This window comes from Misgurnus anguillicaudatus, chromosome 20 (genome assembly GCF_027580225.2).
Source record: "Misgurnus anguillicaudatus chromosome 20, ASM2758022v2, whole genome shotgun sequence".
Taxonomy (NCBI): Eukaryota; Metazoa; Chordata; class Actinopteri; order Cypriniformes; family Cobitidae; genus Misgurnus; species Misgurnus anguillicaudatus.
In genome coordinates, this window is record NC_073356.2 from 18,419,611 (window position 1) to 18,442,283 (window position 22,673).

Here is a 22,673-nt window from a genome sequence, read left to right on the forward strand (position 1 = left end):
GCATGCCACAATAAATCTGTTACATCCTCAAAATATGTTTTCATTTTTTTATTCCAAAAACTTCAAAATAGGCTTCAAGTTCAAGAAAGTAGAATAGGCTTAAACACAATGCAAAGCATCATATACAGACAGATAAAATACATTTTATATATTGCAGACAAGCCATGTTGGGTATTACATATTTACAATATGTAAACTTCTATATACAATCTTTTTTACATGTACAAAAAAACCTTTGTATCTATTTTGCCTTTGTATATATATTTTTTATATATATATTTTTATAATCCCCACTAGCATTTGTACTACAATAATGAAAAACATTTACAGATCTGCCAATACACTTTCTCTTTTTTATATTACAAATTTATTTCCATAAAAATATATCTCTGTACAAAAAAAGGTTCCTTTCAGACACAAGAGTTCTTTCTGTGTGTCCACAATAGGCCACTCCATTAGAGTCCTTGTACGTTTTGAAGTCACTGTTCAAAAATCCTTTTGGTCAAGTACGTAACTCAAGACTGACTGTATTCCTTGAGGCTTTGGATCACCGGAGCAGTTCTTTAAAAGTCATTCAAGGTTGGGCTTGCACCACTTGCAGACTGGAGAGGAATGCATGACTGTTCTCAAAACGAGACAAAAAGAGATGACGCTGATTGAAGTGCATACTGAGACAGTTTTACATCTTCACACAAACATGATATGTCCATGTAGGACTATTTCTCCTTAATGCAAGTGCAATACACTTTCAACACATACTGATATGTATTTTTTTAGGAGTGGGACTATTCCATTATGTTTGTAAGGGAATGTTATATGACTACATGTTCTTTAGATTAATACATTCAGTATAACCCATTTATTTCTTACTTGTTGCCTTTCAATGCTTATGAACATGATTAATAACATATATTCATAAATAACAAATGAAGGCCTTTTAAGTCCTTATGCAATCATATGGGTTTTAAAATAATCTTGACTCTAAGAAAGGATTTTTTTGTGTTATGCTATTTAAAGGGATAGTTTGGCCAAAAATGATATCAAACCCATGATTTACTCACCCCAAGCTGTCAGTTATTTTAGAAAATGTTTTAGATCTTGTTAGAATGTTTTAGTTAATCAAATGTAAAGTTACGGGGCCCACGTCCCTCAAGTCCACAAAATGAGATCCATCCTTCACAAAACGAATCCAAACGGCTCCACGGTGACAAACAGAGGCCCTCCGAGGGTAATCCGCGCTGTTCTGTTGTAGAAATATCAAAATGTAAAACTTTATAAACGAAAACAACCAGCCTCCGGCAACGGCACCATCTTAGTCGCGTCCACTTTCAAAATGAGAGCGTACGCAGTTTACGGAGGTTTCTTTACGCTGGTCTGTTCCCCCGCCCTCCGAATTTGTCATACGTCACTAAGAAAAAGTATGTACACTAGTATAATACTCTCTCATGGATACAGAGGAGTCTTAGATGGCGGCGTTACCGGAAGCTAGCTATTTTCGTTTATAAAGTTTTGAATGTGCATTTTTCTACAACAAAACGGCAGAGACCACCCCCAGAAGGCCTTTGTTTATCACCATGGAGCCGTTTGGATTTATTTTCTGAAGGATGGATGCACATTTTTTGGATTTGAAGGACGTGGACCCTGTAACTTTACACTTGATTGACTGAAAGATCTAAAACATTCTCTAAAATAACCGAAAATTTGTTCGTCTGAAAATTTATGGACATCTGCATCTCGGACAGCCTGGGGGTGAGTAAATCATGGGCTTAATATCATTTTTGGCCGAACTACATGAAAATGTAATTCAACTGTAGGAATTGCTGGACTTCATATCAATGTATGTGCGATTTTGCAAAGATGACAATAAACAAAGGCAATGGAGGCTGCCAGGCACAAAGATCTGAGAATGTAACGTGTTTTCAGCATGTCAACAATCTCTGAGTCATCAGTCCAATGACAAACATGCTTACAGAGGAAATATATTGACTCGGGTACTCTACGTGCACTCATCAGGTGCTTCACTCAATTGCGTGTGTCATAATAAATACTATATAATTTAATATGTAGAAAATTGCATTTTACTTTGACAAGCACCGCTATTGGCACTTGAGCCGATTTGCACAAGTATAAAACTTGAACCTACAATGGCCAATAAGACGAAACAATGTTTGATCAGAATGTACCCGTTCCCAAACCTGCAAATCTCATATGTTAAAATATCAAATTTTGTCTATGTTTCATTCTCTTGTGTTTTCTTGATACGACAGAGAAGCAGCATCTTCGAAATTCTGTCTTGGCAACTGGTAATTCTTGTCCAGTGTGTAATAAATAAATAATGATGTACAGAAATAACAAATGTAAAAAAAGTCTCTCTGTGAGTTACCAAGGCACTGTTGCAAAAAAATAATTGCCGTTAAACACAGACTGCCTGTATACTTTTACACAGCTATGGGATATGAAATAAAAGAGATGTGACTCTAAAGCCCTTGTGCCTTTTGTGTTTATCACTTGCAAAGTGCATCTTTCTATAGACATTTAAAATATTTAAATGGTACTGCTGTGAGTTTGCTGAGACAAAAACGTCTACACAATGTAAAACACCAAACTAATGCAATGAAATAATCGTGATGTCTGCTATCTAAAAACACTTACAGACATGCCACCCACACCGATAAAGCAATTCAAAATGAAATTCTCCCTCAAAAGGAACAAATGGACGCCGGTCTTATACATTTAAAGCAAAGAGGTGTAAGATTATGCGCTGCTTAATACTTCGCACATGAAATCCCAAGGGAAATACAATATTTGCTTTTCTATCAACTCGAAATTGGAACGAGCACTTGGTAATGTTGTACTAACACAGCCGTGATAAGTAGCCATTTAAAACCCGTAAAAGCAATTCTACTTAAAAATTTAAAAATAATTCAGTGATTGATTTCAGAAGCTGAAGTGTATGGAAGATCATAGAGGAGTTTAAATGATCATTGAAAATAAATGCCATTTATAGACAGTATTGAATAACAGACCTATAACCAAATAAGTAACACTACATCCAGAATATTTGGAAAATATCACTATCGAAGTTATCTACACTTTTCTCCAAAAATGTAAACCTCTCATCCTCAATCCTTCACATTAAGTCAATGTTTACGCAAATAAATAACCAGATTAATTTTTTAAAGTCTGTTTTGCTTATCTTAAGCATGGGGCCGACATGGATAAACAGGCAGGGAAGAGAGATTATGACACAAAGCTACAGACATTACTAAATATTTGTATATACTTTTGGTGCTGGCTCCGTATTAAGTAACTCAAACTTGTGTCATCCTTATGAGAGCTTGTTATGTGTGACCCAGTCTGTGAAAACCCAGCACTTTTTCTGATTTCTACGGTATGTAAATAACATTCTGTGAAAATATAACATCTTTAATATTGACTAAGATCATGTCAAAGATTGAAATTAAAGTGAGTGAATTTAAATTTGGATGCTCTTAATCTCATAATCTATTTAGATTTTGACACTTAGCTTGCGACTTTACAGAAAGAGACACATATTTGTCAGTCTTTATATAAAGTTTCCAAGGGCTAATGCACTTGGAAATCATTTGATCCACCTCATCAAATGAGGAATATCTAACAAACGATTGCAAAATCTGCAAGACATCCCAACTCAAAACGTCCTTTAAAGACCAAACAGATAAAGATGATATGCACAGTGCTGTTTAGACGTCCTTTTGGGCAATACAGATGAAATCCAGCCTTCAAAGGTGTGCAGCGTTTCTCCTGTCAATGTCAAAAAAGAAATAGCAGATAATGGCCATGATGTCAGCTTCACAAGGGCTACTTGTAGCATCGCACCGACTATCCAATCTCATCCAGGATGGTGATGGTGAGAGCGCTCTTTCCTCCAGGCTGGTATGAGCAGAGATAGGTGCTACACGTAGAATCCATGTGTTGTAATAAGCCTCAGAATCTCATTCCACTTCAATTCAAGATCTGTGCCTTCAGGTGTAGTTACATTCTCGGGGAATTGATAGCGGGAGCGTCAATGAGCGAGTCCTCGGTGATGTGAACAAAGTCTGCACTTGTTTGCAATTTTGCTGCTTTGATGTATAAAGATGATAAACAAGCCAAAATGCGCTCCCTGGAAAGAACTCAAGGTACAAAGCTAAAACAAAGCTTTAGCTCTCCAGGACGCACTACGCATGACTTCAATTGGCTGCTCGTATCCAAAGTCTCCATAAAGCCTTTTTCCACCTCAGTAGGTAGAATAGGTGGCCCTCGTTTTATCTAACAAGATCCCTCATCTTTTTTTTGGCAAGCGACTGCTACGAGCGTCACATTTGTCCCTTTGCAGTGCCACAGATATACAGGAAGTTCCCTCAGAGGGAAAAAAGAGGAGATAGCATACGAATGTAGGAACAGAGTTTTGATGTGGTTTTTCTCAGTGTTTTCTCTGTTGATGCGTTTTTACCGCATCGCTGACAGGGTTTATCACTTTTTGTCACAACTGGAATTGGTTTACAAATAAAAAATATCTTCCTCTTTAGTCCATCCATGTGGCCCATTTGTAAGCATGGGAACGGTTGTGTGATTATATCCAACCTGTCAAGAGAGCAAAGTGAATAAAGGTGTTAAGAAGTTGAGAGAAGCGATGGGGAAGATGCTATGTCTGTAACTTCCCAAGTCTCTTTACAAGCTGTTACAAGCTACTAACTAAAAGAAGCTTAGTACATTGTTTTTCTTTAAATATATAGTGTATGTTTGTGTTTGTATTTTTTATACACACATGCATTTTGAAATACTGTATATAAACATTTAAAGGTGCAATGAGACTTCTAGAAGGATTTCTTGACAGAAATGTAATATATTCAACGTGATCTCACGGAAAGTCGTGTTATGGTCACGCCAAATTAGATTAATTTATTTGTGTCCATGGCCCGAAATTCAGCTTTTTTGTCTTTTTCGTGACACTTGCACAAATCTCTTGTGTCAGTGGTTCGTGTCCTTTTATGTATTGTTTCTACATGTTTTTCTTCCACTTTTAAAACTTTTCTCGCCTGGAGTTGGGGTTAGAGTTGGGGTTTTGGTTAGGATGTCTAAAAATGTAACAGAAAGTGATTCTAACCCCAACCCAAAGTGACAATGGTAAGAAAATAGGAAAAAACTATGAGAAAACAATACATAAAATTACATGAAAAAGAAAGTCGTGCGACGGACATGAGAAACTATTTATAGAAATTTGTGCAAATGTCACAAAAAAGACATTCATGCTCAAGGCACGAAAAAAGGTGTCAAAATTAATCAAATTTTGCGTGACTATAACATGACTTTCCGGGAGATCTGTCTGAATATAATATACATAACTATATTATCAGTGGTGTATAAAAACCTTACATAATGAACTGTATTGTTTTTATTGCCTCATGCTGGATTTACACCAAACGCGGTAGAGGCGGCAAAAACGTTTGAAGTTTGACGCTTGAACATTTTGAGTTTACTCGCTTCATTCGCGCGTGACAGCAGCGCGTGAAATTCAAGACATTAACGCAGAAATTTGCGTCATGGGAGGGCCTTCTGCGACTCTCACTTCCTGTAATCACATCCCTACTAGAGCAAGCTCCTGATTGGTTAATGCGGTGCAATGTTCCGGCAAAGTTCAGATTTTTTAACTCACACGTTTCCCGCGACAACGTTCAATTTGCGACATTCGCGCAAATGAGGCGGATTCGCGTGTACCGCACCGCGCAAAACACCTCATTCACGCTACAAGACCTCCAGATCTGCATAAACGCGTCTTTACATTGACTTAACTTTGAAATCAGAGCGCGTTTAGTCCCTACATTGTCTCAGACTACGACATTTTTTTCCTGTGGAAGCTACCGTAGCTTCTCATTGCGTTTCGAAATTAAGTTTGGCTGAAATTCGCAATCTCACCACTAGATGCCACTAAAAACCCACATTACACCTTTTAGCAACTGTACAGTAATCCGAGCTACTGGCAAACTACTATAAAACATTTAGTAGCATGGCTACTTTTAGTTACTCCTAAACACAGGAGCTGATAATGGCAGCAAACATTTGGTGAAGAGAGAGAGCATGAAGTGAGGTACTCAACAAACGAACCAAGTAGATATACAGTAACTGCAGACCCAAGATCTCCAATTAGGGTGTGAACTAGAGGTCTTTACGGGGTCCACTTAGATCCGAAAACACGAAGTCTGACCCGAGACTCGAGCAGGTTCTGGTCTAAATGTTTCACATGTGCCTTGGACGCGGGTCGGGTATAATGTTAGCGCCATCGGGTCTCGGGTAATTTAAAATGAATGTGTTTTTGCCGAATAGACCAGAGAAGACCCTAACTATCTCAATTGTGTGCATCAAGTCCTTTTCCAATCCCTCCTCTGTTTGCCAAGAGCACTTGCGGCATTGTGTAGCTGGCAGTAAGGAAATTTTTGTTGAAACAGACCTTCCAATTCATTTAAAATGCACATTTTAGCAGTTACATTGTTGTTGTTGGGTAAAGAGTGATTCAGGTCATTTTGGGTTGGGTACATTTTTTTGGACCTAAAAAGAACTTCAGTGTGAACTTTAAAAGTGGGTGGAACCTCCAAAAGTGGGCGTGTAGGGTTGGGTATGGGCAGGTTTTTATATCAGTCAATGAGAAAAAGAAGTTTGGAGTTCCCCGCCCCATTTGAAGATCTCCAGCCTGCAGTTATACCCTTCTCGGTTGAACAATATCCGACAAACATTAAAATAAGCAGATTGTGTAATAAAGGTACAATTTAACTCGAATGTCCTTTGGAAAGTTAATCAGAACTATCACCAAACTTTGAAAAGTTTTTCCTCATGACAAAGAAGTTAATGGCTGACATCAGCAGGGCAGATTTAAATACAAGGAAAACAGCAGGAAAGCAATTACAAATCCTGCCTAAATTCACAGTCCGTGGCTCAGATTAGCTGCTATTTAAGAACAACCTTGGAGAAGGGTATAAAGGTTCAAATAAATAAATTACAATTCAATACTGCCCTATCCTTATCCCCATGCCTCAGCAGTTTGTTTTCCATTTTGTCTGAGGGCAAAACCAGGATGATAAATTTGTTATTTTTAAGTAAAATTTCACTGGTTGCACCCCCCCACCCAAAACGAAAAAACCTTTATGCTGAAAATGCAGTTTGGGAAATGATAACAGAAATATACAACAAACGAAGCCACTAAATCATTCCAAAAGAACCAGGTGGGAATATATTGCTTATTTTCACTTTCCCCGAGGTCCATGTCATCGTTTAGCTTATTACATTGCAAGATTTTATGTGTCCTCGCCAATGACCTTTTCATTCCTGACACCACGCCAGTTTGTATAGTAACCTAATTAAGCATCTTAGATGTGGATGCAGAAAGCTAAGGTCATGTTGACACTTTGAGATCTGGGAAATGTTTACAAAGTTCTTAAAACATGAACAAAGTTAATATAGGAGGGATAACCATCTCACAATAAGTCACTAAGTTGGAAAATTGTGCAAAAAAAGTTAACGTGTTTGATATCTAATTGAAGACGTACCTTCGATGAGAGCGGTCGCTATACCGCAGTACACACTGTGCTAACCGTGAACTCTGTCTCATTCGCCATGATGTCGGTGGGCTGGATGTTGCGGTCATACATTGGGTTTTCAAAGGTCGCCCTCCCGTTTGTGTTCTCGTGTCCCGCATAACCATTGAAGGGAACTTTGGGCCTTTTCCTGTAAGTGAGGAGAAACACATAACAAATGCTCTTTTTCATTAAATATCATTTGACTTGCAACAATATGTAGAGTGCACATTGTGTTAATGGCTTTACCTGTGTTTGTAAAGATAGAGAGCAAAGCCTGCTATGATCATTGCAATAAAAGGCACTAAAATGGCTGCTGCCACTGAACTGCTATTGGAGGCAAAGTTATAGCCCGGATTCTCGCTATTTGGATCGAGGCCCTCTGAAAAACAACACATGAATAAATTAAAATCAAGCTGTATTAAAATAGTTTAGCGATAAGATTTGAAAATATAATCTTTTGCTTTACAAACACAAATGAGCAACATAATTTAATTCTAAAGAGAATTCATTCTTTCCACAAGACTTGATGCAAGTGAAAGCCATTGTGTCAAAACATATGTTCAGATTCATTTAAACCATGTAACAAATAAGAAATTAATATATTAAAACTTCATATCCCACTGTTTTGTATAACTCAACTGGGACATGTCATTATCTTGACAATGTTTTTTAATTACTGATATCAATGCACCGCAAAAAAAAAAAGAAGAAGTCACTCTGAATTCACTTTTCAATTTAGTCCGCAGCACTCCTAAACAACAAGAGATTGTCAGAGCACCTGTTCATCAGGCAATGCCAAAAAGCTTCCCAACAGCATCAAGTCGGCGAGTAGAAGATTCAATTAACTAACTCAATAGAGCCAGCCCATCAAACCAACACAAAATGATGGAATATGGGCACCCACGCACACACTCTTCCACTTTGGTCCCACATATTAATAAATCTTCTGTGTGCCCAGTCTGTCTGTTGATGTTGGGATAGGGGTCTAGGCCGCTGTCGTTTATAGATGAAGTCGCACTTGTTTCATTACAGCAGGATTTGACAGACCAGTCACGATTTGGCCTCCACAAGCTGTACACCACATATTTACACAGGCTCCGTTTTTCTTCTTCTTCTTACTAAAACACTTATAATAGCTGTAGTAATACAATTTGCATTTTTTGTTTTACAGCAAGTCACTTTGGATAAAAGTGTCTGCTAAGTTTCTAAAGGTATATGTAAATGTAAGAGCTATTGTGGGCAACATTGGTAGTATATACAGTATAACTTTAAAGGGGACATTTCACTAGACTTTTTAAGATGTCAAATAAATCTTTTGTGTCCCCAAAGTACGTATGTGAAGTTTTAGCTCAAAATACCATATAGATCATTTATTATATCATGTTAAAATTGACACTTTGTAGGTGTGAGCAAAAATGTGCCATTTTGGGTGTCATTTTAAATGCAAATGAGCTGATCTCTGCGCTAAATGACAGTGCCGTGGTTGGATAGTGCAGATTAAGGGGTGGTATTATCCCCTTCTGACATTACAGAGGGAGCCAAATTTCAATGACCTATTTTTTCACATGCTTGCAGAGAATGGTTTACCAAAACTAAGTTACTGAGTTGATCTTTTTCACATTTTCTAGGTTGACAAAAGCACTGGGGTCCCAATTATAGCACTTAAACAGGGAAAAAGATTTTCGTTACATGTCCCCTTTAAAATAGTAGTTAATGACTTATTTCTGAGAAACTGCCAGACTTTAGATAAACCCATATGCTTATATATATATATATATATGTTACTTTACATTTTCTGTCGACATACATGGGCTCCTCACACTTGAAATGGTTAACCCAGGGCTTTTTCAATTCTAGGATTATCTAAATTCATGTCTTGCTGTGTACTTTTTCAATCATGGCTATTCATGTTTTACAATTTCATGAACTGTACATTCGTAAACTCTCGGTTAACAGTCTTATTTGCATATTTATGAAGTCAATAACATGAATTGGAAGACTACAGATCACAACAGTGGCACATCTGTGAAAATACTGACACGCAAGTCTGCAATGATTATTTTTACTCGTAGCAAAAGCACCAGCACAAAAATTGTGCCATACCTCATTCATGGCATCAGCCAGGATTAAAAGTGTCCTTTAAAAAGCTAATTCAGGGTTAAGCACAGTGTGAAAAGCCCTAACGTTACTACAACAAATCTGTCAATTCCATTAATAAATATAAAGTATCTGGGAATGCACCGATGTAACAGCCTATAATTGGTATTTGCAGATAAAAGCAATTTTTCCCACAAATTTTTCCTACTATCGGCCATTGATCAGGACAGATTATAGCAAACATAAAATATAACACAGATAAAACACATTAGAACTCGGGCTGTGTGAATTGGGTATCAATCACAATGGGGCGGTTTCCCAGACAGGGTTTAGATTAGTCCAGGACTAGGCCTTAGTTATATTAGGACATTTAAAGGTCACGTTCCTCCTGATCCCATTTTTTTAAACCCTAGTTAGTGTGTAATGTTGCAATAATAGCATAAATAATACCTGTAAAATGATAAAGCTAAAAATTCACTGCCAGGCGATTTATTTTCTTTAACAAAATCCGCCTTTCAAAACCTACAGCAAACGACCGGATAGGACTACAGCCCTCTACTTCCTGCTTTAATGACATCACTAGAACAGTTTTTTTATTAAACTCCACCCACATGACGCTGCTATCGAATCACAACACACTAAACAAACGACACAATCAGAACTCGATATGTATTTCTGAAGGAGGGACTTCATAGAACAAAGAAGACATATATGTTAAGATGCATCAGTACAAGGTGTTAAAAAATAAGGCAGCTCAAACATGCATCTTAGTCTGGGACTATAAACCCTGTCCGGGAGACCGCCCCAAAAAGTTAAATCGGAATCTGTCGGCATCGGCAGTTGTTATTCAAAGTAATTAAATATCAGTATTGGCACAGAAATTTGTATCGGTTCCTCCCTAGAAGTAACAGTCCATCAAGACAAAACACACTTACCCAGCCTTTGAAGTCCAAACTGGCCGAAACCTTTTCCTCTTACAAAGCCTTGGTAAACAAAAGAATCAGAGGAAGGCATGTATGACACCTATGGAGAAAAGTACAAAACAATAAGCGTTTCATACTGTAAAGTATTTCGAAATGTCAAAAATGAGCCATGGCAAAACAAATTGTGAAAGACCACTTATGTTTGACATTTGCGTTCCCACCTCACCATTTGTTTCAGAGGCATAAAAGTTCACATATGCACAAACACACACACACACGCACGCACAGCTCTCTACATACCCTCTAAAAATAAAGATGCTACAAAAGGTTCTTAACAGCAATGCCCAAAGAACCATAAATGGTACATTCACACGGGACGTAAGCGTTAACGCTTCTCATTTACTTTTAATGGTTGACGTCATGCGTTGCCGAACTAAATTGTGGATCCATCGCTGCCGTCGTTTCTCACTTTTCAAGCCACCGCGCCATTGCGTGCGTCAGCCAATCAGATCACCTTATGCCAGCCAATTATGTTTATGCGACACCGGAGCATTTGTTGCGGACACTGTGATTGGCTGTTGGCCACGCTTCAGACAAGCCTTCCGTCAAGCGTTAACGCTATGCCCCGCGTGAATGTACCGTAACCCTTTTCCATTGCAAAGAATCCTTTCGTGCAACAAAGTTTAATTAAGGAACCACATTCAGTCAAATATCCTGTAGTTCTATGGCATCGTGCGGCACCTTTATTTTTATGAGTGCACCTTTGTGTATCTCATGCTTTCTTTCAGGTCCTCTCTCTCATGCACACACACTTTTAATTACACTCTCTCTGGTGCTTGTCCCGAGTGCATTGGAGGGGGAACAGACGTCTGGCCTTGATTACACAGCAATGATTTAACTGACGTTTTAATTAAAAGAAAAAAACTTTGTTCTCTCTTATCCCCAGGAGTGACAAGGTGTGGGTACGAGCGTGTTTGTGTGTGTGAGTTTTGCAGTAGGTGTATCAACTCAAGGTCTGGCCCTAGACAAGAGCCCTTACATCAGCCGGTGAGTATTGATGAAAACTCTGAGGCTTAAGTTACTGTACTGAAAACTTTTCTAAAGATCGCACCTGTGTGCAGTTGTACTCGCGCATACATAAAAGCATGGCTGTTGAAATCAAGTGTAAGATGTTTTTGGCACCCAGTCCACTATAGGATCAGCCAATCAGAGGTCTTGGTTGTGTTCAAGTTTACGTGTTTCAAATATTTGATCCGCAAATCCATTTTATCTTCAAAGCAAACAATGTATCCGTCCCTAATCCATTAAAAGTAAAAAAAAACGAAGAATCAAAGCAATTATTTCTTCCACGTTTAACACTGCGGGGAGTCTCCGGTTGGAAATGATGGGTTACATCTGTACTGTATTAAGAGTCTGCTAATACAATTGAAGAAAAGATCACAGGAAACTAGAAACACACTTACATGCCCATCCAAAGCCCAGTTGTCAATTTTGAACTTGTTAACGAATATCTCAACAGGCCCGCGAATCTGATACACCTGCAGCAACAGCTGGGCCTCTTCTTTCTTATAAATACCTGGAGAAATATAGAGGACATGTGTGTTTGTGTGCATGCATGTTGTCTAGTATACAGTGAATAAATAAGGACCCAAACTCACTCAAAAATTAAAATTATGTTACACTAAGGGTGTTTTCACAAATAGTTCATTTTAAAAGAACCAAACCCAGTTCACTTAAAGTGACCCAGAAAAGGAACTCGCCGAATGTGACCTCAGTCCAATTGGTGTTCACAATATCGTGGACTCAAAAGAGGACCCAGGTCTTTTTTGGTCCTCTTCAGAACTGAAGTGATCTCAGAACATTTCTTGTTCACATCACAACTTCATAAGAACTAAGTCCCCAGCTTTCTGTGATGCACTTTATTTTGATACAATGTTAAAACGACACGTGAAAAAAAGAAATCAAACCACAAAAGAACCCAAAAGCGAAATGTACCTCTGGACGTGGTCTGACTTCGGTTCACTTTTGGGTCATTTTAGGGGGGTCTGAGATCACTTGGTTTGTTCACATACAGTATAGACCCTGAACTGCTCCGAGAGCGTTTGGAAGGCTCAAACGAACTAGGCGTGAAAACACCCTGAGTTTGCTTTAATTTAGTATGTTTGCTGACAATGTGCACAAGCGTAAATTATCTTTGAGAGATACAGTGAAAGGGAAAGTTTTAAACGAAAAACAACTTCAATATTACACCTTAAAAATTATTCATAATTTAGTCATTATTCACTCAGTGACTATTTACTAAATGTTAAAACAGACTAGCTTGAATTGTCTGCTACAGTTTAGTAAATGATGACCAAACTTTCATTTTTGAGTGAACTAAAGTGCACCGTAGTGACAAAACAGCACTGAGAAGTGTCACAACTTTGTTTTAGAAGAGTAACAAATTAGTTGTTTTGTAATATGTGCTGTAAGGGCAAAATTTAGGAACACCCACCAGCCAGATTCAGCTGTACCCCGCTGTGGTCCATGAGAGTGCCGTTGACCCGATTGCTGAATGGTTCAAAAGCAGTTATGCTTAACATCGCCGGCTGCTTCTTCCCTAAATATTCGTATGAACCCCTCCAAAGAGAGTTCTTAGCAAACACTCCAGTTGGCACTGTAAGAAAAGCACAGTGATAGTGAGAAAAAGGCAAATTACAGAAATGGAACCAATTTAATGTGTTCACTGTGACTGATATATTCAATCATTGTTTTTATTAACCCACCTTACATTGAAAGCTTTTGTAAATAAATTTTGTGAAGCCTACCGGGTAATTTTGCGTTTGGTGGCTCTTGCACAGTTCCAACAGTTTTTCCGCTTGGTCTGTTATCAGCTGTAGGAAGTAAATAGATAATCAGTTATGATAAGTAACCACTGTTACAGTCTACATAGCCAATCATGTCACACGTACAGATATACTTATTTAATATAAAAGATCAAAATCAGGTTGACCAACCCATATGGTACATTCTTAAAAATAAAGATGTTAAAAAAGGTTCATCACAGTAATGCCATAGAAAGGGGTGCCCAAACTCGGGCCTGGAGGGCCGGTGTCCTGCAGAGTTTAGCTACAACCATAATCAAACACACCTGAAAGAGCCAGTTATAGATGGGGTGCATGATCTCTAAAAGCCAATGTTGACATTTAAAATCACCTAAACAAACACGCCCCTACCTCAATAGAATCTGGACCTTCTTATGATAGACCCGCCCCACACATACGCAACCCAGGCAACGATGTCGGTTAGTAGACATGCCGCTTACTGCTGATTGTCTATTGGCTACAAGTGTGTTTTGGTGCTCGGCCTGACTGCCTTTTCCAAAGTGTTTTGCAAAAATCACGCACCCCGCCTTACTAAGCATACTAGAAACTTCCAGGGAGGTGTGCTGAGGCAAATTGGAGCTAAACTCTGCAGGACACAAGTCATCCAGGTCCCAGTTTGGGCATCCCTGCCATAGAAGAACCATCCAACTAAGAGTTCCTAAAAACTTCTTTGTCTAAAAGGTTTTAATTCACAATTAATGCTGTGAAAAGTCTTATATATATATAGTTTTATTGGGTGAACAGAAAGTACTTTCAAACACACACAGAGTAAATACAATTGCTTTATTCGATGTCAGAAGATCAATTTGCCCTCTGCTCTCCCACAGGTGCTGTTGATAAACCCTTCACTACAAACCAGGAGACCACCTACCCACAGGCTTTGCTTTAAGATGTGTTGAAATACGTTTCTGAAATGTTTTAGAGTATAATGCACCTCAGTTTGTCTGAGATTCCTGTACTAATAGTGAATGCTGCTTGAAGCCCTTTAATCTAACATAGGACAATTCAGACCAGCCTTGGCTGTCCAAATCCAAATCAATGAATTCCATTGGGCTAATCAGCGCTTGACTAATAAGGAATTTCAACAATGGCATAATGAACGTGCCAGTTGTTGAGATTGAAACGGGTGCTTGAGCAATTTCTCAAGATTTGTGGAGCAGAAAATCACAAAGAGATGCAATACGGTAAATCGTATTATATTGTGTACGTGTTATCGTGTAGCAGATGTGCTACATCCAAACTCATACATGAGGAACAAATGCGTATAGAAATAAAAACATTTACAAATCCTTTTTTGTTGTGGTTTGTGAGCTGAAGCGTGCGTTTGTGTAACTTATTCTGAACATACGGGCACACAGCGGAGGTTTCCCCGTCCAGCTGCCGTCGGCTCTGCAGGTACGATGCTCAGACCCTCCAGCCAGGTAGAAACCAGGCTGACATGTGTAGATGAGCGTATAACCCAGAGATGGAAGTTCAATAGCACCAACATCTGCCTGTGCAGGAAGCTCAGGCTGACTACAATGATGGGCTGAGGAGAGAAGGGATGGGAGATAAAGGAGTAAAGGGGGTACAAGGGGGAAAATAAATGGAGAGAAGGAGAGGAAAGAAAAAGGAGAGGGAAAAAAGAGGAAAAGAGAACAGGAGAGGGAAGAAACGATCTTAGACTGTGTAGATGGTGCATTTTGTAAGAAAAATGTCAAATGACACAAAATTACTTCAAATCAAAAGATTGCTTTGCATTATTCATCACTACAGATTGAAATGATGTTCGCATGTGAAAACCAAACGTGGGAAACGGTTGTATAATTTTCTTCTTACCAATGCACTCAGGCTGCATGCCACTCCAGGTAAGGTTGGGCAGACACGTGCGAGAGATGGATCCCAGAAGAAGGTGGCCTTTTCTACAGCTGTAGTGCACTGAACTGCTAATCTGTTAAAACAAGCAAACAGTCGATTAATGAGCAGGAAGAAATTAGTTTCAGATATTGACAAAACATTTGATTTCATGTGAACAGCACCTGGTAGCCTTGAGAGTTGTTCTGATGTCCAAACAAAGGAGTGCCAGGATCTACACAGCTGGTGTGACTGGGATCTTTAGGAACGCACACAGTCAGAGTTAATTTACATTTTGATGTTAATTTACATCAAATAACATCACTATGTCAGGTACAGTGCTGGTATGAATGATTAAACCAGTATAGACTGAGCCTTATATACAGTATAGCCTGAACATATCGATTTCTGACCTATACAAGATGGCTGGGTTCCACTCCAGGTTCCATCGTACTGGCAGTAGCGACGAGCAGAGCCAACCAGAATCAAAGGTGGGTAACATGAGAAAGAAACAGAGGACAGGTAGGTGAACCCTCGGTCCTCCCGTTTGCCCTGAGCTGGTAGGCCGGGATCTCCACAAAACACAGCTGTGGACAGAAGACATTTATAAATGAATAAGTTTTATTGCATAATAAAGTACTTTTAAAGCTTTTATGGATCAAAATAGCTTTTATTGTTATTTTAAGAAGCTTATGTACTGGTTTAGCTATATAAAATCGTTCAATTTCATGTTTGATGCATTTTAATAACATCCATTAAAGAATTTTCTGAATGAAACCATTATGCAGTAGCATTAAGTGCAGGACAATCTAATTAAATAAATTGAATTTATAGTATAACAGGGTTGTTTTTATGTCATTTATTATGCACTACTTAATATCGTTCCATTTTCTTTCTTTTTTTTTTGATATACAAGTAAAATATTGTCTTGACGGTGAGATCAGATGATGGGATTTGACAGGAAGGACTTTCAAAGCAACAATATCTTGTCATTCCTTACCAGTCGGTCCCATTTGGCCTGGTTATACCGGTTATACAGAATAATTTTGTTTCTATAAAGGATCCATTCCTTTAGCCATTAAGAGATTTTTACTGTTACTATACTATTATGTATAAACATTATTACACAACATCAAGGACAAATTTTAGTTCCTGGGTGAATGAAACATAGAATTACTGAAGCTATAATTTTGTGGATCGTGAAGAGGACGAAACATTTTGGTGGGGTCAATTCTATTTTGAGCTGACACTTACGAAAACATTGAGGCCGTTCTCCGCTCCAGTTTCCTGAGCCCTGGCAGGTGAGCACAGTTGGAAGAGAAAGCTGGTAACCCTGATTACAGGTGAAGCTGATGCTTGAACCCCACTGGAAGTCAGTCCCCAGGACCTGCCCATTAGGGATGCTGGGTGGAGCACCACACACAATAGCTAAGAGAGAAAGTATATGCAGTTTGGTAAATAATATCAACAATAATTTAAATCACTTAAATGGATGTCTCATTTGTTTCCTTTAAGTATTAACTTAGTCTCAGATGATTCTTCTAACATTGCTTAGGAGAAATAAAAAAAGATACAAATGAGACAATTGTTAAACATTTAGAGCAGTAATTCTCAAAGTGTGGTCCGCGGACAAAAAGATGACCTAAACTAGGCAAGTGTTTACAATCGTCACTAATATAGTAGATTTTTAATGCACTTGCAAAACTGTGATATCAGTTCTTGCCATTCTGTTTTAATAACGTAAAAATGTATTGGTGGCTTAACCAAAGAGGAGTCAAAATAAAAGATCAAGCGTCAACTGAAAGCAGCTAAAATCCACTAGTTTTGTAGTGTTTTGTAATGTACTAGTTTTTGTTTCATGTATAAAATCCCTGTAATTTCAGTGATTTTGGACATTAAGGGGAACATTTTTTTCCAGTATTTTATTGTTACCATAGTTACAACCATAGACTTCATATACCCACCACCTCATTTTGAAACTAATGGCTATTTGGAATGACATTAAGTAGGACCTAGGCTGTTATAGTATGTTTAATTGCATTTTTTTCACATGTGCAGTTTGTTGTTCATATTAAGCTGCAACTCATTTCACATTTACTTTTTCAAATGAAATAAAATTCATATAATAATTTCTGAACATAGCATTGCATTTGTTTTAAAACAATTTTTATTTTACTTGAAACAGTTGCATATTAAACTTAAACTTAGCTTATCCTTCCTATTTTGTTGTTTTTTTGGGGGAGTGTTAGAGTGGGATTCTGTTAGGTGGTCCTCAGAAAAAAATTGGAAGATAAAGTGGTCCTTGGGCTGAAAAAGTTTGAGAAACACTGATTTAGAGTATGGAGCTGCAATATTAATGAAGATATGAAGAGATTGGATCCAAAACATGGTAAACGGCCTTTAAAAAAAATTTGTCACCAAAATCAGTATTGTATCAGGTCAGTATTAAAAAGTCAATTCTTCATTTTATGCAAAATCCGATATCCGCTGTGTTATTCTGTCATATTTTCTCCCCTTTTTCTAAACTGCGACAAATGCCAGTCCTCCTCCTTTGCAGAATGCAATAAATCTGCTTAGCCAATCACAGCGCACCATTTTATGCATTGTAAACAATAATGGCGGTGCTTTAAATACACACAGAATCCTAGTTTTCCTCATCTGCCTTGTACTTCGTGATCAACAAACAAACAAAATCAAAATAATACTTTTGATGGCCTTGATAAATCTGTGGTGGTTTTCTGTGGCGGGGAAAAAACTTAAAGCATCAAAATCAAAATTTATGGCACTCGGGCAAAGGAAAAATGCCGGCTGTTGCCTGTTCTCACATTACAGCATCAAGCTTCTGTCATGCTAACACATTGACCCCAGGGGATCTTATTGAAAACCTTCCATTATTTTACTCAAAGTCAACGAATATCGAGCAGGACCAAAACATTTTACAGCTGATCGCTGTCAAAAAAGTTCAGCGACGACGTCCCAAGGATGACAGCAGCAATGACAGTGTTCTTAATATGACAAAGTAAGTGTTTTGATTAATGCCATTAATGTTTTTTTAATCAGTATACACCACTAGTCAACTAAATGAATATAACATGGCAAAGATGAATGCACATTTATATATTGATTCAATAGATTTATAGCATTTTGAAAAAAAAAACATGTAATAAATTTATTGCATTTTGGGGAAAAAAATATCAGTTTTTATAATAAATCTTTAAAAAAATTAGACAATGGATTTGTTATTATAACCTAAAGATGCTATGTGAAAGTTTGTAACAAAAAATAGTGGTTTTCATCTTGTCACTTTCTTGGTATAGAAAACACGCTTTTACCCAAACTAGTCAAAATGGATTTATTGCGTTTTAGAACCAAACTCTTCATATATAACTAAATGATAAGGGGTGGTTTCCTGGACAAGGATTAGCTTAAAGGAATATTCCATTTTTTAAAAAGAAAAATCCAGACAATTCACTCACCACCATGCCATCCAAAATGTTGATGTCTTTCTTTGTTCAGTTGAGAAGAATTTATGTGTTTTGAGGAAAACATTGCAGGATTTTTCTCATTTTAATGGACTTTAATAGACACCAACAACCAACACTTAACTCAACAAGTAACAGTTTTTTCAAAGGAGCTTCAAAGGACCACAAACAATCCCAAACGAGGCACAAGGGTCCCATCCAGCAAAACGACCGTCACCCTTGACAAGAAAAACAACAAATATACACCTTTAAAGCACAACTTCTCGTCCAGATCCGGTCGTGATGCGCCAGCGCGACCCCACGCAATACGTCATGACGTCAAGAGGTCACAGAGGACGAACCCAAAACTCCGTCCCAGTGTTTACAAGTGTGTTGAAAGAGGACCGTTCTGACGTTGTTGTATGTCAACTGATACTAATTAATGTCTTTGTGTCAGTTTATTGTTTACAATGGCCCGCAAATGTGCGTTTTATATATGTAACACGTGACCTCCATACGTCACTACGCATTTACGTTAGGTCGCGCTGGACCGGATCTCGACGAGAAGTTGTGCTTTAAAAGTGTATATTTGTTATTTTTCTTGTCAAAAATGACAATCGTTTTGCTAGATAAGACCCTTATGCCTCGTTTGGGATTGTTTATAGTCCTTTGAAACTCTTACGTGTTGAGTTAAGTGTTAATTGTTGGTGTCTATTAAAGTCCATTAAAATGAGAAAAATCCTGCAATGTTTTCCTCAAAAAACATCATTTCTTCTCGACTGAACAAAGAAAGACACAAACATTTTGGATGACATGGTGGTGAGTAAATTATCTGGATTTTTCTTTTAAGAAAATGGAATATTCCTTTAAGCCAGGACTAGGCCTTAGTTTAATTAGGAAATATAACTAGTTTTAACAAACATGTCTTACTAAAAACATTACTTTTTACTAGAAACTGCCCCTAAATGTTCATATTGAAATCTTAGTAGCAAACTTGACAAATCTGAGCTCAGTTTGAGACATTGTTGAGATATTTCTCATGAGAAACATTTGAGATTCAGGAATTTTATTTGCTCTCATTTCAATCTCATTGATGTCTAAAATAAATAATTGAGATATAACAGAAATTTCATAAGTGATTTTTCTTTCTTATGTGAAGGAGGAACTTAACCGTTCTCAGGGGCATTATATTATACAACAACCGTTTTAAATATTTGGTATTAATTCCAGACTCTCTGCTAAAAGATAATTTTGTAACCTTTTAGGAACACATTAGCATACTAATGGCATTTAAATCGTTAAGACATGATCTGAAAGCCACAAAACTTTATTATGAATTCCAAGTGGTGGACACAAACCTTTACAATGAGGCTTGGTGCCGTTCCAGGTACGATCCTTGGTGCAGACGAGTGTTGATGCACGATCAGCGTCCATAGTGAAGCCGGGTGAACACTGGAAGCTCACGGTGTGGTTATAGGTGAAGTCACTGCCGAGTCTGATGCCGTTAGCTGGAACTCCAGGATCTCCACAGTGTATGACTGGATGTGAACGGACAGAAGAAGACTAAAGTCAGGAGATAAATGTGTGGTGTGATAAAGGTTTATGGCTGAGGTTTGCCAAAATTGAGATAATTTGGAACCATTTGTAATTGTTAAGCTGTTTTACAGATAACAAATTTACATTTTCATATTAAAAGGCTCATAAACTTAAAGCAACAAGATGTTTTATCACTCTAAATGGTGCATTTAAATTAATTAACTGTTGTAGGAACCAGCTATTGGATGTTTCTTTCCTCTAGTCACTTCCTGTAGCGTGATGCCACGAGCACCTGCTCTGTGCCAAAGAAGACCAATGTGTCCAAAGCCATAACGTCTGCACGTGACTTCCATTTGCTCAGAGGCTGACCAGTGTGCATTGTGTTTTTATGAGCAGGGCAAGTAACTCGGGCTGCTGCCAAGTGGGGGGACAGGGTCGGTCTCTATCTCTCCAACACAGGCCTGCTATGCAGACGTCTCTGATCAGCTTGTGTCCTAAGTTGGGATAATACTAAACACTGTTCCACATTATTAAGTCCTGTCACACTTGGTTTCAAAAAGCTTCATGCGAACTAAACCGATTGAGGTGCGACCTCGAGAGCCACTGAATTCCTCGAGAGCATGATCAGTTTAGGGCAACACTGGAAAATCTCTAAAGTAAGAATGTGACTTCCTAAAGCCACTTAAAAATCAGAAGAAATGGAAATTTAAGGTATACTATTATAGCTATATATACACAGACATCCAGTCTCTAATGGGAGGTGTTCATGGTGCACCTGTGCATTCCGGCATATCCCCCGTCCACGTGCCATTGACCGTACAATGACGGGTAAGCAAGCCAGTGGAGTAGTATCCTTCTCTGCAGGCATAGGTGATAGAGCGGGAAAACATGAATCCATCATGAAACTTGATAACGGCATTGCGAGGAGTGCCAGGGTTGCCACAGGAGACCACTGTGAGGAACACAAGAACAACAAAACATCAAATGAGATACATGCTGGATGTAATATGTGGTGAGTGTGCAATTCTCAACAAAGCCAAGCTCTGTGCTAAGAACAATGAGGCTGTGTCACGTGACAGTGGCCCTCTTTAGCTCTTTAGTTATTTGTTAATTGAGCATTTAATTCATAAGCACATTTACTGCGGGAGGTCTTGTATATTAGACGCTCCTCTGCCCCAGGACAAGGCAGATGGAGCTTATTCATGGGTGTGTGCCAGTAAAGAGCAGGTGGGCACACACAACCAGGGATGCCACCAATATGGGCAAGAGATTTGGACATTGGAGACCTGCCAACAGGAAACAGATATCTCAAGCACAGCACATACCTGGAAACAGACATCTCAGTGTATCGGACCCAGATTTTACATTAGAAATCGTATGGCCAGTGTTTTAACTGTACATTATGATTTACATTTATGCACACAATGCATTTTTATAAGTATGTGCGTTCACTGAGGATCAAAACCATGACCTTGCATACTATCTCAGGGCGCCACTAATTAAGCAATATGAAAATTGTATATTGTATAATCAATAAAATAAATACATTCAGCGGTATTACCCTAAACCCCAGAGACTAAAGATCTTCACTGGTCCACTTAGATCCGAAAACCCGAGGTCTGATCCGAGATCCGAGTTCAGGTCTAAAAGTTTCATGTGTGCCTCGGAGACGTGTCGGGTATAATATTTGCGGCCTCTGGTAATTTGAAATGAACATGTTTTACCCAACAGACCCGAGAAGATCTCTCGTGTGCATTGAGTCCTTTGCCAGAAGCGCTTGTGCTTGAGTTTTTGTCAGGTCATGTCTTATATAATATAAATAAGCCCTGGAATGATTTGACAAAAAACGTTCGGAAATCAGATCACAGTCGATCAATTTAAGTCTTAACTAAAGATATTTCTCTTTAACAAAGCATTCACATAATTTGACTAGTAAATGAACTTATCCCGCTATAGTTAGCGTGTCCAGAAAAAAAAAACATTCACATAACTCGTCTGGGTAATATACTTAAGCCGCAATAGCTAGCCTATCTGGAACCAAGCATATTATAAACCACAATACTGTGTGACACTTGCATTACATGTGAACGGCCCCTACGCTAATAGGATTTTGTTTCTCTTTCCCTGTCTTGTCCTCATTCCCGAGGACAATGGGACTAACAAACCCCGTTCCGGCTGCCATTGAGGTCATCACGCCACTGATCTACTAGCCTTCCTTCAACGTGATGCCCAGCCGATGTCAGACCAACGATCACTAGCTGTCCCCGTCTAATCTACTTATCTGTGTGTATATACATATATATTTATAATCCCCATAAAAAAAATAAAAAATGTATGCACGTCGGGTTCGGGTATAAAGTGATTCGG

At 38.3% G+C, this 22,673-nt stretch overlaps 1 protein-coding gene across 1 annotated transcript in view; it reads right to left on the reverse strand.

Annotated features, from left to right (window-relative positions):
• Positions 1 to 2,484: 2,484 nt before the first annotated feature.
• The window catches only part of csmd2 (CUB and Sushi multiple domains 2), a 317,300-nt gene continuing 297,111 nt past the window's right edge, over positions 2,485 to 22,673 (reverse strand). The window contains exons 58-71 of the mRNA XM_055218930.2: positions 21,082 to 21,258; positions 20,129 to 20,308; positions 16,564 to 16,737; positions 15,723 to 15,896; positions 15,495 to 15,568; positions 15,295 to 15,406; positions 14,825 to 15,004; positions 13,420 to 13,485; positions 13,107 to 13,268; positions 12,076 to 12,188; positions 10,625 to 10,712; positions 7,839 to 7,971; positions 7,563 to 7,740; positions 2,485 to 4,605 (exon numbers count right to left, since the gene is read on the reverse strand). Coding sequence (XP_055074905.1) covers positions 7,581 to 7,740; positions 7,839 to 7,971; positions 10,625 to 10,712; positions 12,076 to 12,188; positions 13,107 to 13,268; positions 13,420 to 13,485; positions 14,825 to 15,004; positions 15,295 to 15,406; positions 15,495 to 15,568; positions 15,723 to 15,896; positions 16,564 to 16,737; positions 20,129 to 20,308; positions 21,082 to 21,258 — 1,793 coding nt within the window. The 3' untranslated portion in view covers positions 2,485 to 4,605; positions 7,563 to 7,580. The remainder of the gene's footprint in view (positions 4,606 to 7,562; positions 7,741 to 7,838; positions 7,972 to 10,624; positions 10,713 to 12,075; positions 12,189 to 13,106; positions 13,269 to 13,419; positions 13,486 to 14,824; positions 15,005 to 15,294; positions 15,407 to 15,494; positions 15,569 to 15,722; positions 15,897 to 16,563; positions 16,738 to 20,128; positions 20,309 to 21,081; positions 21,259 to 22,673) is intronic.